Below are 15,920 nucleotides of genomic sequence, written 5' to 3'. Positions count from 1 at the left end.
GGCCCTGGGGAGCAACGGTGGTGAGTTAAACTTATTTGATGCTGTGCCCCCATTTTCAATCTTCAGCGGTTCCGCCAGGAGCCTGTTTTATTGCTGTTCTTTTGCACATGTGAGTACAGCACTGATGTTTGTGTAGGATCTGCTAGATTGTTGTTGCCACCGTAGATATTGTCTTGCGATGAGCTAGACACTACCTTATTCTCACAGCTATCTCGAAAGAAGGCTGCGGAACAGACAAAACTTGACAGTGGTAGCTCTGCCTTTTGTCAAAGTTTGTTTAGCCCCCTATTTTGTCTTATGTTATCTTTTTACTGTGATTTCAGATAAAATCTTACTTTTGGTGGAGTAGGGACACAAGGCTGTAACAGAGACTTTTCAAAGATGCGTCGAGGTCAAAAGTGGGGTTCATTTGCTTATTACGTTGCCTTTTTTACTTCTTTCATACAATTTCATGACCATTTCAAATAAAGTTGGAGAATATGATCAATGTCATCATTGCATTTTTGCAGGTGTTACTTGACTTGCTTTACATATAATTCTCATCTCATTTTTCTTTTCTTACATGTAGAATTCAAGAACTGATTTTTATTCACTGATCTTTACATTCAAACTGTGTTTTGAACATACTTCGTTAGGAGCCTTTCTTTGTTAGGTTTGGAATTCATTAACTTACATCATCTATTATTAATAGATTAATCTATTATTTATTAAATAATAGATCCTTGAGAGCTAAATGATGGAATTTTTATATCTGCATACCGTTACTCAGCATTTAGAAAAATTACCTGAATGAACATACTGTTACTGTCACATTTTTAAGTTGTTTTCTGGTCCAGCAATGTAACAGTTTGTTCACTGATGTAATTTTGTTAGTCTATTTTTGCATGTTTCTCAAGAAATGTTTAGCGTGGGTGTTAAATCAACTAGAGTAATATGTGGATATGACCTAATTAAGATTGGCAGAGCTACCCAATTGTATATGCTGCTATATTTAGTCAGGGAATCTATATAACTGTGTAATACAAAATACAGAACGGGATCCTCAAATAAAATTTAGAGAGAGAGATATCAACTACTTCATGTATCTGGAGGAACATGGGAGCCACTGGTGCGTGTCCAGTGTAGAATGAGTGATGAAAGTGCTGTAAAGATCAACAAATCTCTTGTTCCCTTAAATGAGAGAGCATTTATTTAGCAATTCACTTACTGTAAATTTTGCAGAAATTAGAAGATAATAGTTCATAAACATGACATCAAGACTATTTTTTTTTAAATTTGATAACCGACTAATTGCTTATAATTTACTAGGAAGAACCATAGGTGTAGTCCTACTAAAAAAAAAAAAAAAAAAGAAAAGATTCATGCTTTGGTATAGACGGAGTTTAAACTGTTGCAGAACACATAACTCATTAATTCCTTTGCCTTTATTTTTGACTTATTGCTAAACCTCAGACTGAAAAGATGGTTAAAATCTGTGGAACTTACGTTACAACGATCAAACCTAAAGACATGAAGTCTTTGGTTCTGGGAGTTCACATCAAGCACCTGTTTGCACTGAAAATCAGGTATAAAAATGTAAACTTATTGACAAACTTGCTCTGTTGGCACTGACATAGCTCACACTTACTTGGTAGTTTTCACAATTACTATTGAATGCAGTGAAAAAGTTGCAGATATATATGTTCACATCTACATGGAAATGCTTCAGCTTGTGAACCTCGCACACTCCGCGCACTGCTGAAAGATTTGGGACAAGTGCACCAATCAAAACAGAACCATAATAAAATGACTTTGTGCAATGTGAACACTTTGATTAACACCTTGAGAATGTCTAGGTTGTGGTTGATCAAGAAAATTGGAATGGTCCAGGTTCTCTAGGTATAGAATCAAGCCGCTTTATTGGAAAAATGGAACAAGAAATGCAAGGTTACAGCCTTCATATAGGCCTTGTTCAAGCTGAAACTGTGTAGGTAGAAACGTTGCATTTCTTGTTCTGTATTTCCAATAAAGCTACATGATGCTATGCCTGAACCATTTCAATTTTCCTGATTTGCTGCAATAGGGGTTTGCCAAACTCTGGTCTGGTGGGACATCCTCTCTATGTCTAGATTGTGGTTGAGCTGAGCACTGTTCTTTGTATAAATGAGAGCCAAATTGTCATGATGCCAGGATATATTTATGAAATGTATATTTTCTGCCATTATAGAACATTTCAAAAAGTGGAAGCCACCAAGAAGACCTTCATACATGATATGATTTTTGAACTGGATAGAAAACCAGCGTTTATATAGTAGAAGACAAATCTATCCATACCAGAGTCCTTTAACCCCTTAAGGACCAAACTTCTGGAATAAAATGGAATCATGACATGTCACACATGTCATGTGTCCTTAAGGGGTTAATGGAACCTTTGCATATTACTAACCCAGGTAGAACATTTGATATGAGGGGTTTGAAGATTAATTTGTTGCAGCAACACTAATGAGTCCTCTATCCTTATATTTAGACAAACTGCAAAAATTAGTAGATTTTTGTCCAGTGTATTCTATTTGTATATTTATTATTAAGTTTGTTAATGTTACAATGAGCACATAAACATTTGCTCCTTCAGTAGGAGCTGTATGATTTCAGAAACATCACGTGTGTGTGTGTGTATATGTCCCAGACAGGGACTAATATGTGTGAAATATTATAAATACGTTTTTTGCACTAAAGCCGAAGGAATTACAAAGCAAAAGTCTTTTAATACTGATAGCCCTTGGGAAAAACTAAATATAAAGAAACTCAAGAACAATGATACTGGGAACTTGTAGCTTATGTTTAATCAATTTATGTTATGATTATTACAGTGTAATACAAAAATTATAAGTTATTTATAAGGCAGGTAAAATTCTTAATTTTGTTTTAAAATACTGATTTCCCCATCACTTTGAAATATTTGAAACATCATCATTTTTGATGTAATACACTCTGTCATTACTTGCATTTTTACCTGTCTGATTTTATACCACATAGTCCAATATTTGAAGCAGGTCAATTAAGCAGTGAGTTCTGCAAAAAATAGTTAATTTCTTTAATTTACTATATTTTCCCCAAATATGTGACCAACAGTTTATGGCCAAATTATGAGCCTTTACTCTGCTGCTGATGCATCTTTGCATTTTAGAAAAAGTAGCCAGAGCCTTTTGTAGAACACTTGGGTACCTGCTTAGCCACTTTCTGATTGGTCTACTTGAAATTATTTCAAATCAGATGATAGTAGAGTACTTCACTTGGCAACATAATCCACCCTAGTGCCTATCAATAGCAGGAACCATGTCGTGGTTTTTTTTCCGGTTTTCCTTTCCTTATACCCCTTGCATCTTAATGATTACACCCCACCATCACCACCACGTGCCTTTATTTAGATTTATTTTCTTACTTGTACTGGATCTCTATACCTGAGCACCTCCATTTTGTTTTCCATTGTCCATGATGTCTGCCGTTTGAGCAACTGTGGGATTCTTTTGACTGGTGGATTGTGGCTTAAGTTACTTAGCAACTGAAATGAAACTTTGCTCAAATTCTGTCTATTCCCAAAAAATTACAAAGATCATGCTCCCCATAAAAAAAGGTAATTCCTACATTTGCCTATGCATAACTAAAAAACTAAGGTGAATTAAAAAAAACAAGAAGAAATAGAGGGACAGAAGATGATTGATTTAAAAACAGAATCTGCAACGTGACAGAGCACAAACTATTACACTGTAGATGAGAGGTGCTAAACGTTGGAAGCTGCAATGACCATGAGCCTGATAATGACATCCAAAATTTAGATTTGTATGAAAATGTTTCACCATGAAAGCAACTCTTATCTCCTATTTGAACTGCAAAATATCTGAAATAGGCCACAAGTATGGCACATCTACTCTCAGTAAGTTAAGGTTCCACATAAAACATTATGGGCATGTGCTTATGACACCTCTAAGTGGTTTCCATGTGTGCGAGCTTGGTGGGTATTCATAGAATAAACACTAATAAAAATCTATTCTACATAATATAGAACCTGCATAATGCTACACTATGCCAGCTGGGAGGTTTTTCTTTAATGGAAAGGTCAATGGATAGATGAAGTCAGAAGTTCTGTACTGAGGAGAGCCTGCAAGTAAGAATGTAAGCCTGACCCACTGTCAACGTCATCAATGTCTTTTAAATGGAGCTTCAATACCAATAAGTGGAAACATATTCACATTAAGGAAATTCTTATACCGCATCCAGGAAAACCAAGTGTATTCAATTCTTTCATTAATATACCATATAAGCATAAGCTCCAACGGGTGCCATCTAAGATAAAGCTGCAGTCTTTCGAGAAAATCTTATCTCTGTCCATAAGCTCTACAACATTTCAGTGGGAGGTAGAATTAGTTTAGAAGCCCATACTAAATACCCGTGGGGTTACATTTCCTTTTGTTGGCTATTGTCAGTTTCCTTTTTGTCTTTTTATTTCAATGATCACAAGAGTACACGGATGTTGCCATTCATTGACTGCCTTGACTTATCTGTCTCTTGGGAAGAAAGAGAGGCTGACATATATTACTATGGCTTATTTATCTTCTATATAATAGCTGAGAGATATCAATAATGTGAAATTACAGTAACTGGTCAAAGGCTTATCAGTGACACCTTCTTGAGAAGAAGGCCTATTATCCTTAAATTCTCTCCTTAATGTTGAGATTGTACACATAAAAACACAAAAAGGGCAACTATGGCCACTGCACTGGTCTAACAGGCCCTTGCACCTAAACATTAGGTTGACGTACTGGGAGCGGAGTATTCTCTAATGACACACTGGAAAGAGTTGATTTCTGATCATGGTGGAATATTCTAAATCTAAAGCATATTTGTCCACAGTAGGAAAAAGTTGCCTTTTTTTCCTTTTTTTCTTTTTAAAGGCTGCTGTAAATACGTTTAATGACTTCAGCTTCTTCCTTATCCAGAATTCCTTTTTGTAAGTAGACATCAGCTTGCTGGTTAATGAAGTCTCTCAATTTGGAAAGATCATAATCTGAAACATAAAGAGACAATAATAAATGCATTTTAATTAAGGGTAACTTCTGCTATAGAATATGTCAAGTTAAAGGTTAGCCTATGGGCTCCTGAGAACCATTGGTTTGTGCCAAAAATGGCACCACTTTCTAAAACAGGACACATTGATAAATCACCCCTATTTACTCCCTTCCACTATAGCTTAGCAAAAGATTTATTGAGTTCTTGTAACTTCATCGAAAACACGTTTGTTAGACAGCACATCTTCAAATCTGTCAGCCCTTTCGGCGTTTATTAAAATATATAATAATTGCAATATCTTTTAGATTGTAAGCTCACGGGCTATCTAGTTAAGCACTTTGTATAAAAGAGCTTCAATGGCTAGATCCGCAGGGCCCTCTCTATGTTTTGTATTTGTGTGTGCATATTGTATGTTCTCCCCTAATTGTACAGCGCTGCGGAATATGCTGATGCTTTATAAATACCAGTAATAAATACATATAGGGGGCACTCTATAAACAATCACTCTAGCTCGTAGTAGAGGTCATAATGCAAAGAGCTTTTGATTGCCAACCGCCCTGTTTGTTTTCACAGAATTTTGAGCATTTTGATATAATGCTGATATAATCAATGTCTCCCAGAATGCCTACTGCTCTGTCCTACAGCTGAGACTCCGTTAATGAAGAAGTGAACTTCTGCATTTGCCCATTTAACTTTGAGTGGAAAGAAATGGTAGCATGGGAGCGCCCCAGCCTTCTGCCTATCATTGACATCCAATTTAAAAAAGGTTCCTTTAACAGTGAGTTGGAATGCTTTAACAAACAGATTGCAACATTTAATTATAATATACACAGTATTACATGTCTTTTGACCAATTTGACACAATTCACCAATCTGTAGCAATGTACAGACAACCATTCATATAATTTAGATTAATTAGATCTATTTCTCCTTTTCAACACCAGTAGTATAAACCAGCAGACCTCAAAGACATACTTTTGCAGTAATAAGATTCATATAAGTTGCCCCTATTAGCATGCAATATGATTAATTACTAGAATTCAGCCTGATTGATTACTAGAAGGCATGTGACAAGAAGAATTAGAGCATGATAGATCTTGCCATCACATCATCATGGCATGTTAAGTTAATTTATTAAGCTAATGAACTTCAAACCCAATTTAAATTGAGTGGAATCGTTTTTCTAATTGTCAGTGTACATACGTTGTAAGCAATGCTTTACATGATCATTAAACAATTTATATTACTATTTTACACTCTAAAATGACCTTTCCTGATTAATTCATGGCAGTATTAAAGGACCACTCCAAGCACTAAAAGCGCTATATTACACTACAGTGGTTATGGTGGCAAGACTGCCTTGCTGCCCCTATTTTAAGTAGTCATACTGTTTTAGAACAGTTTGGCTTCTTATCTGTGGTCTGCCAGGCACCACTCCGTGCCTTTACTACTTCTGACAGACAGCCGTAAGCTTGCTTTCTGAGCTAAGCATGGCAGTGCAGGGCTTAACTCATTGGCTGAGAGTGAATAGCGGACACTCTCAGCCAATAAGCTAGCCGCGCACTGCTGCATTTTGTTTTGGAGCGCTTGAAGAAGCTCCTGTTTGCTAGTGCTTGGGCGCTCTTGGCACCATAACCTCTACATCATTTGTGGTTAGTGGTTATGGTGCTTTGAGTTTTCCTTTATTTTTACCAATGAATTAGTTTCTCTCCTCCCAGCAGAAAAGGCAAGACAAATAAATCTGAAATTAGTATACATTAAACTACTTCCTACCTATCAAGAAGTCTTTTTTTTATGTTCTTCAAAGCAGAAGGAGCCTTTTTAGCATTCCATGGTTTTATTTTATTTTATACTTTTTTGGCCAAAATTTTTTGTTGCAGGGTTCAGCTTTTTTTCTCTAAAGGCCCAGGACAGGACACAGCACAAATGCAAGAATTGCTGCTTGGGTGTACCCCTTTTTTGTTACCAGGGGTCTGACCTAAATTCTCTCCTTGAGAAGATGACCGTGCTACATAGGATCCATAAAGCCACAAAAGAGTTTGTGTATGGCGCATCATTTTTGTTCAGACAAATCATTTTGTCAGAAAAAAATAAATAAATAAAATCTTTCAACCAAATATTGCCTATGTGTCTGGTTTGCTGGTCTGAATTTTGTCCATGTAAATGGTTTGGAAAAATAGTTCAAGGGTGCAAAAATGGGCCATTCAGTGTACAGCAAAATATATACATAATATTATTATTACTCTAAATATTATACAGATATTTTCCAATGCACTGATAAGTGCGTTTTCCCACCATTTGGTTCACAGATCATGTGAGAAGTAGTAATCTATAGAGGCGAAAAAGGACGAGCTATAAAAGATCTATAATTCTATTTTATACAATTATTAAATTTATCATGTATAAGAATATAAATATAGATTTTGTTCCCCCCTCTACTGGTATCTTCTCATTTAATCTGTGAATAAAGTCAGTATTTAGTGAATGTTGGCACTATCTAAATAATTGTAATTAGAATTATATGACAGTTCATAATTACACAATTGCGATGAACCGTCTATAGTATAAAATGCTAACAAAATTGCAGTTTGGGACAAAATGAATTCACAAGTCTAATAAACAGCACTTATATAAGGTGACTACCTGGGCATTCCAGTTTTAATCATGAGGAATCTCTTTTGACTCTCTCCCTATGGTGATGATAATACAGAAGCCTCTAGTTTAGGCAGATTTGGCAATGTGTCCTGCAAGGGAGCAAAGTTGGTTTGTATCTGTCCTGCAGAATGCAATTATTGTCTCTGATGTGCATTGCTCCTGGTGTGTACTCGTGCTTCCTGGGTAAGACCTATAATGATATCTCTGATCTATGATACAGTGGCATATGTCTACAGAGGAAAAACATTACCATTTCCAAAATAAATAGGGGGTAACCAATATGCATACAAATAATATAAAAAAAAAAAAACAATTTGTTCTCCCAAGACATGTTTTGCTATCACAGACTTTATTAATTGCTATGACACTCTTAAAGTTTGGTACCACCTGTTAAATGCTACTCCCTACAATTACATCCAGAACCAGGATAAGTAGGCTCTGGAGCATGTGAAGACATTTAACATTCTATACCATTCCCACTTTCATATTCCAGGTTTGGTGTTATTGCTTCCCCTTGTACGTACATTGACATTGGCCATTGATGACATTGGTCATCAAGGAAACAACACCATCAAGAACATAACAGGTGTATAGAGGAAGGATGTCATCTAAAAGGGCACCGATATTTGTAAATGACAAAAATTGGCTCTGAAAATTAAAGGACCAGTTTGAGCAGCATAACAACTTCATAGAAAGGTCTCTTCTGCTGGCTCACCATTCACGAACATTTTAACCTCAAAGTCTGTGCACCAGCGTGGGATTGCTCTAACCTGCTTTCTGAAATCCTAGATAGCGGGCAGCATCAGACTAAGGCACCACATTCATAAGAGCGGTATAATTCACACAAGTATGGTAACAACCAGACTGGGCTGGGGGGCAACCTGTGCCTATCGGATGCCCACAATAAATGGCCGATACTGTGGCCCTCATGCTGAATGTGGTTTGCGAGTAAGCAATGGAGAGCAGTGGTGCTGATGTAAGTAGGCAGTAGGGATGACCCAGGTAGCAAATATCTCAGAAAACTGTGTGTAACGTTGAACAATGCTGCAAACAGAGGAAGCACAGAGCATGGACACAGATAAGAAAAACAGTGGTACATAGTTGTGGGTGTATTGGCTCAGGTGGCCCCTCAAACAGACACACCACCCTCACCAAATCACACATGATACCATGCAACAAAAGCAATACGGCGTGTGTCATTTGGTGCAGTGTGATGTGAGTGTTAGTGAGCAGAGGAGGGGGTGGGGTGACCATTCAGGGAACTGCCATTGGCCTGAGTAGCGTGATGCCATTTACAGAGTTACTCCGAGGCTGCACTTGGAGGAAGTTCTAGAACTTGTCACCTTCTCTCAGCGCTCTGTTGGAGGCTACCATTACATCCTCTGGCCCTGCGCCTGGGTTCTGTGCAGCCTCCAGCAGACTCAGCTTAGTACACATGCCACGGACTGCCTTGCCCATGGTTGGAGAAATGTAGTGCAGCTAAACATGGAATTGTAGTGTAGAGGAAATGTAGTCCTGCGCAACTTTCGATTTATCCACAGTAGATGCGATAGCTACAACAAAATGTAATCATTGCAATGCTTATCCTTAGATATATCAATTAAACCAAAATTATTACTTATGACTTATTATTAATTACTGAAGATAAGCATTTGACCTAGGGTCAATATGTTTGCTGAAGTGTCTAATAGGTTTAACATTAGGAAAATTACGGTAAGTGAGAAAGTCATTGTAACGGAGCTCCAGTACTCCGACGAGTACCTCCGCCAAGTCTGCTTCCTTGTAGCTATCAGGGACCCTGAAACACTTCAGACCCAGACGCCGAGGCTTGACTGGGATCACTTAAGGCCTTTTCCACCCTGGACCAAACACCAGACGACACATGGTGAAGGTTAAACAGCAACTCTTTAATAAATAAGCCCCCAACAGCCTAATTTACATACAATAGGTTACATAGATTACTATAGTACAAGGAAGGGTGGGGTCTCTGATGGGAGATTGAGGAGGGACAGAGCAGCTAGATTAAACTGGTCTGGCAGTGTCCCTGGGACAACGTCCTGCTGGGGAAACAAAAGGACAGGAAAAAGGGGGGAGGGGGAGATGCACAGACCAGCAATACATTCAACATATCCTGCACAAATAATAGGCACAATGTGACAAAACACAAAAGGAATTTGGGAGCCCACCCATAGTGTCTATCTTCCATCCCCAGTGATGGTGGCTACCGTCACAGTCATGGCCTTTCTATCTGCACATTAGGGTTTGTTATAAGAATAATCGAGTTAGAGACACATTTAATGTGAGTCCATGTCGTGGTAAATTCGGACTCTCCAGCTGGTTTGGACAATAATTTAAATTACATTTCAAAGTATCCAGGTAGCTAAGCCTAAGGTGGGTTTTTCTTTATTGGAGTACACACTTTATTGAAAACATTCATAATGTGCTCATTTTCACTGAAATGTAAATTGCAATAACAGTGGCATTTAACCCTTCTTTGTTAATTGAATATTGGCATCTCCAGACCAGGGCCTGGCTAATAGTAGTCTACCCTACGCATTTAGCTGATATCCATTCTAACATCCCAGAAGCACAACTATAATTTGGCAGTATAAAAACTTAAGTAAGTAAAAATAAGAGTCTTTTTAGTAGCATTTAATATTATCGCACCTGTAAATGCTCTGAATAAATGTGTTGGGCAGAATACAACTGCCTAACCTGCACAAAATTGTTTGGAACATGGTGAGGTGAAACAAAAAATACATTGCTAAAACACCGAGGTATCTGTATTTTAGGAAATGCAACTTTGTACTGTAATGTGTAAGCAATACCACTTTTTTAATTTTATTTTTGCCCTCATCCCTGTATAAACGTCATAGAGAGCAATTTGACAAAATATGAGAACCCGTATCTTGATACTTACAGTCCTGTGATATACCTGTAATGTATTACATTTATATATATGTGTGTGTATATATATAGTTTGTATATTGTATTTTTGTAATATTGTATCCTATTGTAACAATGCAATGTTTTGTGGACAAAGACCCAGGACATACTTGAAAACGAGAGAAATCTCAATGTATCAATCCTGGTAAAATATTTTATAAATACATAAGTAAATACATATGCAGTGCTCTGCTCTGTGTCAGTGGAAACATCAGTGCATTGCTTTGGAATAATTATTTATTTAATTAAACAAGGGCCAAGTTGCTGCACTATGGGCCAGTGAGACCCTAGTAACAACCCAAACATATGTGTATACAAATGATACATATGTATATACAATCACACATCGCACGAGCATTGCACTACGCAATGCAATGCATCCTTCCTTCGGCAAGGCCCATTCTAGAAACCTAATGCCTACCCTTATGAGACTAACCAACTTACTTGGGAAATCCGTCCTCCATCGCATATTGTATCTGAATCCCCATTATTTTTGCTTAAATCAGGAGGTTTTAAAAAGAACTATTACATTTTGAGAACTTAGAAGCTGGTGCTTAGTGATTCTGTGTGCTGTATTAATTGGCCCCAACGGCGCTCTTGTAGTGTATGCATGTTTGACTGAGTGTGTGTATGAGTGTATATATATTTATATACAAACACACATTATACTAACTGTATTGTATCAAATTATTTTTCCGTAAAGTACTTTGTTTTCGCAATCTGTTTCTATTTTCTGGTTTCCACAGCTTGTTTACATGAACATTGTTCCATCTACTCCTACGATTTCTCTATTTACCTTCTTTGCTCCCTTGTTTGTTATGCGTCTTCAGCCATTCGATATTCTTTCGGATTGCTTCTAAATATGTGTCCGCCTTACCTGATGAAAAACATTACAGAGCGTTAGTGACTGACGGGTGACATAATAGGCAGTTTGGAATGACAGCGCTATTTTGAGGGTGTTTTTAGAGAACAACGCAATTCATCTGGGAAATAAGAAACCCTTCTGCCACGTCTATAAAACAGTATGCTATTTGCTGGCTCGGAAAGATTATGATTCATTTATAGCTCTGTTATTGTCTCATACAGTTACAGTTTGTTTCCTTCACTGCCAGCAATGTTTTATTTAAACATCCATTCTCTTTTCTCTAAAGCTTCTCTGTTTATTTGAATTATTAGATGTTTAAAGATAGAGAACTGAAACACACTGTTTATTCCAGAGATGACACTAGTACATTTCCTGTGCGTTTTACAGCCCTTTTTTTTTGTTGCCTTCACCCTTTGATAACCATATAATCCAGTAAGATAATTTTTTGAGTGTTTAATAAATTATGAAAAGCAGATGATCCTAGTGAAAAAAACAGGGGTGGGGTGGGGGGAGGGTTAACTGCAGAGAATCATTATAGCAGTCATTGGAATAAAAACAATTCTAGCTTTCTTTTAACTCAAAGTATCTCCTGAGTTTAAAGAGGAACTGTCACCATCTGGGGACTTTCTGTAGTTTGCAAAGACCACCAATGATGATAGAGCTGCTGATGGTCCAGTGGCTGGGGGGCAAGCAGAAGTTGGTTTAACTTACCTGAACCCATCCTCTTCTGGCCGGTCTTCTTCTACTTTTATGCCGTACTCTTGTGCATACTCCGTAGATAGAACCAATTTCCTGCAGCTGTAACTGGTGACGGCTGGGGGATTGACACTTCTTGATGGCGGTAGCTCCGTCCAGTGTCAAGAAGTGTCAGACAGGAAAAATACTGAGACAAAGTAGTCCTTACTTTGTCTCTGTATATATTTTGTCACACTAGTGACAGCTGCAGGGGATTGACTCTGTCTGTCTATGGAAGATCCCACGGTCTGGCAGGATCCTTTGTAGACCTCAATGCTGTACTCTCGTGCATGCATGACAGTACAGCAGTGACCTGGACTCCTGGCGCAGAAGCGCTAGGAGCTGAAGAAGACCTACCAGAGGAAGAAGGTGGAGCCCGCAAGGGACAGGTTTGGGTCACCTTTCCTGCCCCCCACCCAAGCCACCATACCCCAGCGGCGCTGTCACCATTGGGGAGTCGTGGAAAATTCTGCAAAGTCCTCAGATGGTGACAGTGCCGCTTTAAATGGATCGCAGAATTATTTTTCAGAAACATCATGATGGGGAATGTGGTTATTGAGGGTTATTCAGGTTTAATCTGTACTAATTAATGTTTTTGGGTATTTTTTTAAATATTGAAAATTGTAACCATACTGTATTATTTGAATGCCCTAGTCTATAACATAGAGAAACAAGAGAATATAATTTTTATCCGTATAATATTCCTTTTAACTAAATAAAGGAAATTGCGAGAACTTGGTATAATCAATAGAGGAGCACATTTCTTTTTTTCAGGACAGTTTGATTAGTAACTTTATTCTAGATATCCTGTTTAACAATATCGAATTAGAGAAGCGGTCATGTAATTGTCTTGATGCATAGTATATTGTCACGCATGTAAAGAAACATTTGCTTCCCTATTTTGCAAATAACCCAAATTAAATATAATTGCAACCCAATAAGCTTTTATTATGTCTATACATAAAATGATCTAGCTACAGCTGTAGTGGAATTACATCATTTAATTATTTATTCCTCGTTATATTTGGTCAAGAATTGGCACTCTTGGTAATACTAGCTTTATTCCACTATAGAGGTGAGAACAACTATGTTAGCCCTGGATTGTATCTGTATAATAAAAGGCAATTTTGATTTACTAAACTTTACTTAAAATGAAATTCGACACAGACAGGGTAACTAATGTTAATTTAAAGAGACCAGAAAGGCTGATGCACGCATAGCTGACTTGGAAATTATTTTAGCCTTAAATTTGAAATTGTCTCTGTTTTCTAACAATTCTCACTTTTAGAAAATAACCCTGAGATTAGAATTCACTTTCCTCTAATGAGAAGTCGATATCCACAAAGATACAGAGATTTTTTTTTTATGGTGCTTACATTAACCAGGTAATGAGTTTACCCAAATAAACTAAAATAGAGTGAGGTTGCTCTGCTTAGAGCTCTCGGTCTAGGTTTACTTTTGTCATATTTATCCCTTAGGACTACTGTCTAAAGTAAAACTCTCCTGTGACTCTCTATACATCGCATTTCCGTACCATACCGGAAGATGAATGTGAAAAACTAATGCAGAACTAAAATGCAGTGATATACGAGAACTATGGAAAATAAACACTATACAGATGTGCCCACAGAATATAAATGAGGTTATATTAGAGTACAATCTGACACGGCTTCCCACAGGTAGTTTCCATATGATAAGGGAAGGCTTTTGTGAGCTGATCACATTGTAGCAGCCTCAGGGCATCAGTCAGCTATTTGTATATCGGAATGTGTAGTGAGAGCATCAGTCAGGTCATTCTGCAACTTATCCCCACCCTGCAATCACTAATGGAACTAATCTGGCTTTATTTTACTGTATAGCCCATGGCTCTCCATCTCTTTGCTAATCACTATAGAAGTGCTACAAATGCAACATTTTAGGGCAGATAAAGATTAAGAACACATGGTGCTCTAAGCAGGTTGGAAGCGCGGGACTCTTCCCATCATACTTCACATAAGGATGATTAATTGGGCCAGAAGAAATATTAATTGTTCTGGGGCCCCTGTCTAACCCCTGGGCCATCAGTGGCTGCCTAGGGCCACCTTATGGTTAATCCTGCTTTAATTCTTATTATAGTTTATCTTCACCACAGGAGTATTAAGCTGTTTTTGAGCAGGAGTAAGTTAACTTAGTCTTCACAGCCTATCAAAGCTGCCAAATGTTGGAGAGATTTATACATTAGTTCACTCCACCTTAGCCAAGCTGCAGCAGATGGGCTGGGCTATTCCCTCTCCTATCCCCCAAAATACATTATTTCACTAATTAGAAGGCTTGGAAGCGTAGCTTCAAGCCATGCCGCCAAGCCCTCTAGGAACAAGAGCCATGTGATGTCATGCGTACATGTGCAATGCCCTCATGGCCATAGAGAATCATTGTTTAATCTTAGGTGCATCACGGCGAACACCGCACATGTGCCTAAGGCATCCAGTTCTCCTCTATGAGGAGCATCATACTGTACCGTCATCCTGGAGGCACTCCACCAAGATGACGTCACTCAAGAAGAAGGTTGCAGCAATGCTAAGGGAGACTCAGTGAGAAAAGGTGAGTAATTCATTTTATTAATTTTTTTTTTTGGGGGGGGGTTTAATACCTGGAGGGGAGGGGGGTGCATTAACTAAACAGCCTCATCAAGACTGTAGCCTTAGGAATACAAATATATGTATGTATTCCCTATGCTATGGTGTTCTCTTAAAGAACCTGCTGTTAATTTATTGGTGCCAGATACCACAGGACATGTTCAGAGGTCATGTGGAGTCCATGCCTTGAAGCATCAGAGCTGTTTTGGCAGCACGATAAGGACCTACACGATATAAGGCCAATGGTTTTAATGTTGTGGCTGATCAATGTTTAAAATACTCTGTAATGTCTATAGTTTCATTTTTAATTCACCACATTTATTTTTAGACGTGGGACAATATTTAGTGTTACCTTCTGGCTTCTCATTGTCCGTAGAGTCTTCTGTTTCTTCTAATTTTGTGGAATCCATTGCTGTCTTGTATGCCTTTTCCATCCTGGCAGCTTCTTCTTTAGTGCTATCAGACTCTTCGTCAGGTCTATCCGCTGTGTTAAGAAACATCCCAGAGCCTTATTACATGGTCAGGCCTTAACTGGCTGCTAGTTGATGAATAATTAATTCTTGCTTTTGGCAAAAAAACAATTTCATTTGCTTCTAGATGTTACCTGAACTTGCATTTCATTCAGAAATGAACAGCCTGCTATTTAACGACATATTTTATTAATATTTTTTGCTCTTCAAATTACATCAGCAATTGCGTAACAAAGAATAAATAGAGTTCAAGAAGACACTAACACCTAAGCAGGATTTACAGCAAGGCGTAATTAGAAAACTGAGGCCACATTACACACTTATCATTTGATCTGAGATTGTCAAAGAGAAAGATCTGGGGTGAGTTTCATGTGATTTAATACAGGGATTAGGAGATCAGTGCGATGGTGGGACTACTCGTTTTCCATTTCACTTTCAAGCACTGTAAATTACAAATAGAGGGTATCATGATGATGTATATCTGATTATCTGTCCTTTAATCTCCCAGCAATACAGTATGCACAGACGGGTCTCCTGCTCACTATAAAGAGGGGTAATAGGGTAACTGTGGAGTTCCTAATCCCCAAG

At 37.9% G+C, this 15,920-nt stretch overlaps 1 protein-coding gene across 1 annotated transcript in view; it reads right to left on the bottom strand.

Annotated features, from left to right (window-relative positions):
• Positions 1-3,336: 3,336 nt before the first annotated feature.
• The window catches only part of SCG3 (secretogranin III), a 53,546-nt gene continuing 40,962 nt past the window's right edge, over positions 3,337-15,920 (bottom strand). The window contains exons 10-12 of the mRNA XM_063449042.1: positions 15,215-15,346; positions 11,444-11,524; positions 3,337-5,044 (exon numbers count right to left, since the gene is read on the bottom strand). Of these exons, the coding sequence (XP_063305112.1) occupies positions 4,926-5,044; positions 11,444-11,524; positions 15,215-15,346 (332 nt within the window). The 3' untranslated portion in view covers positions 3,337-4,925. The remainder of the gene's footprint in view (positions 5,045-11,443; positions 11,525-15,214; positions 15,347-15,920) is intronic.

Source organism: Pelobates fuscus, chromosome 3 (genome assembly GCF_036172605.1).
Source record: "Pelobates fuscus isolate aPelFus1 chromosome 3, aPelFus1.pri, whole genome shotgun sequence".
In the NCBI taxonomy this organism is placed as follows: Eukaryota; Metazoa; Chordata; class Amphibia; order Anura; family Pelobatidae; genus Pelobates; species Pelobates fuscus.
This window is presented reverse-complemented; position numbering and strand designations above follow the sequence as displayed.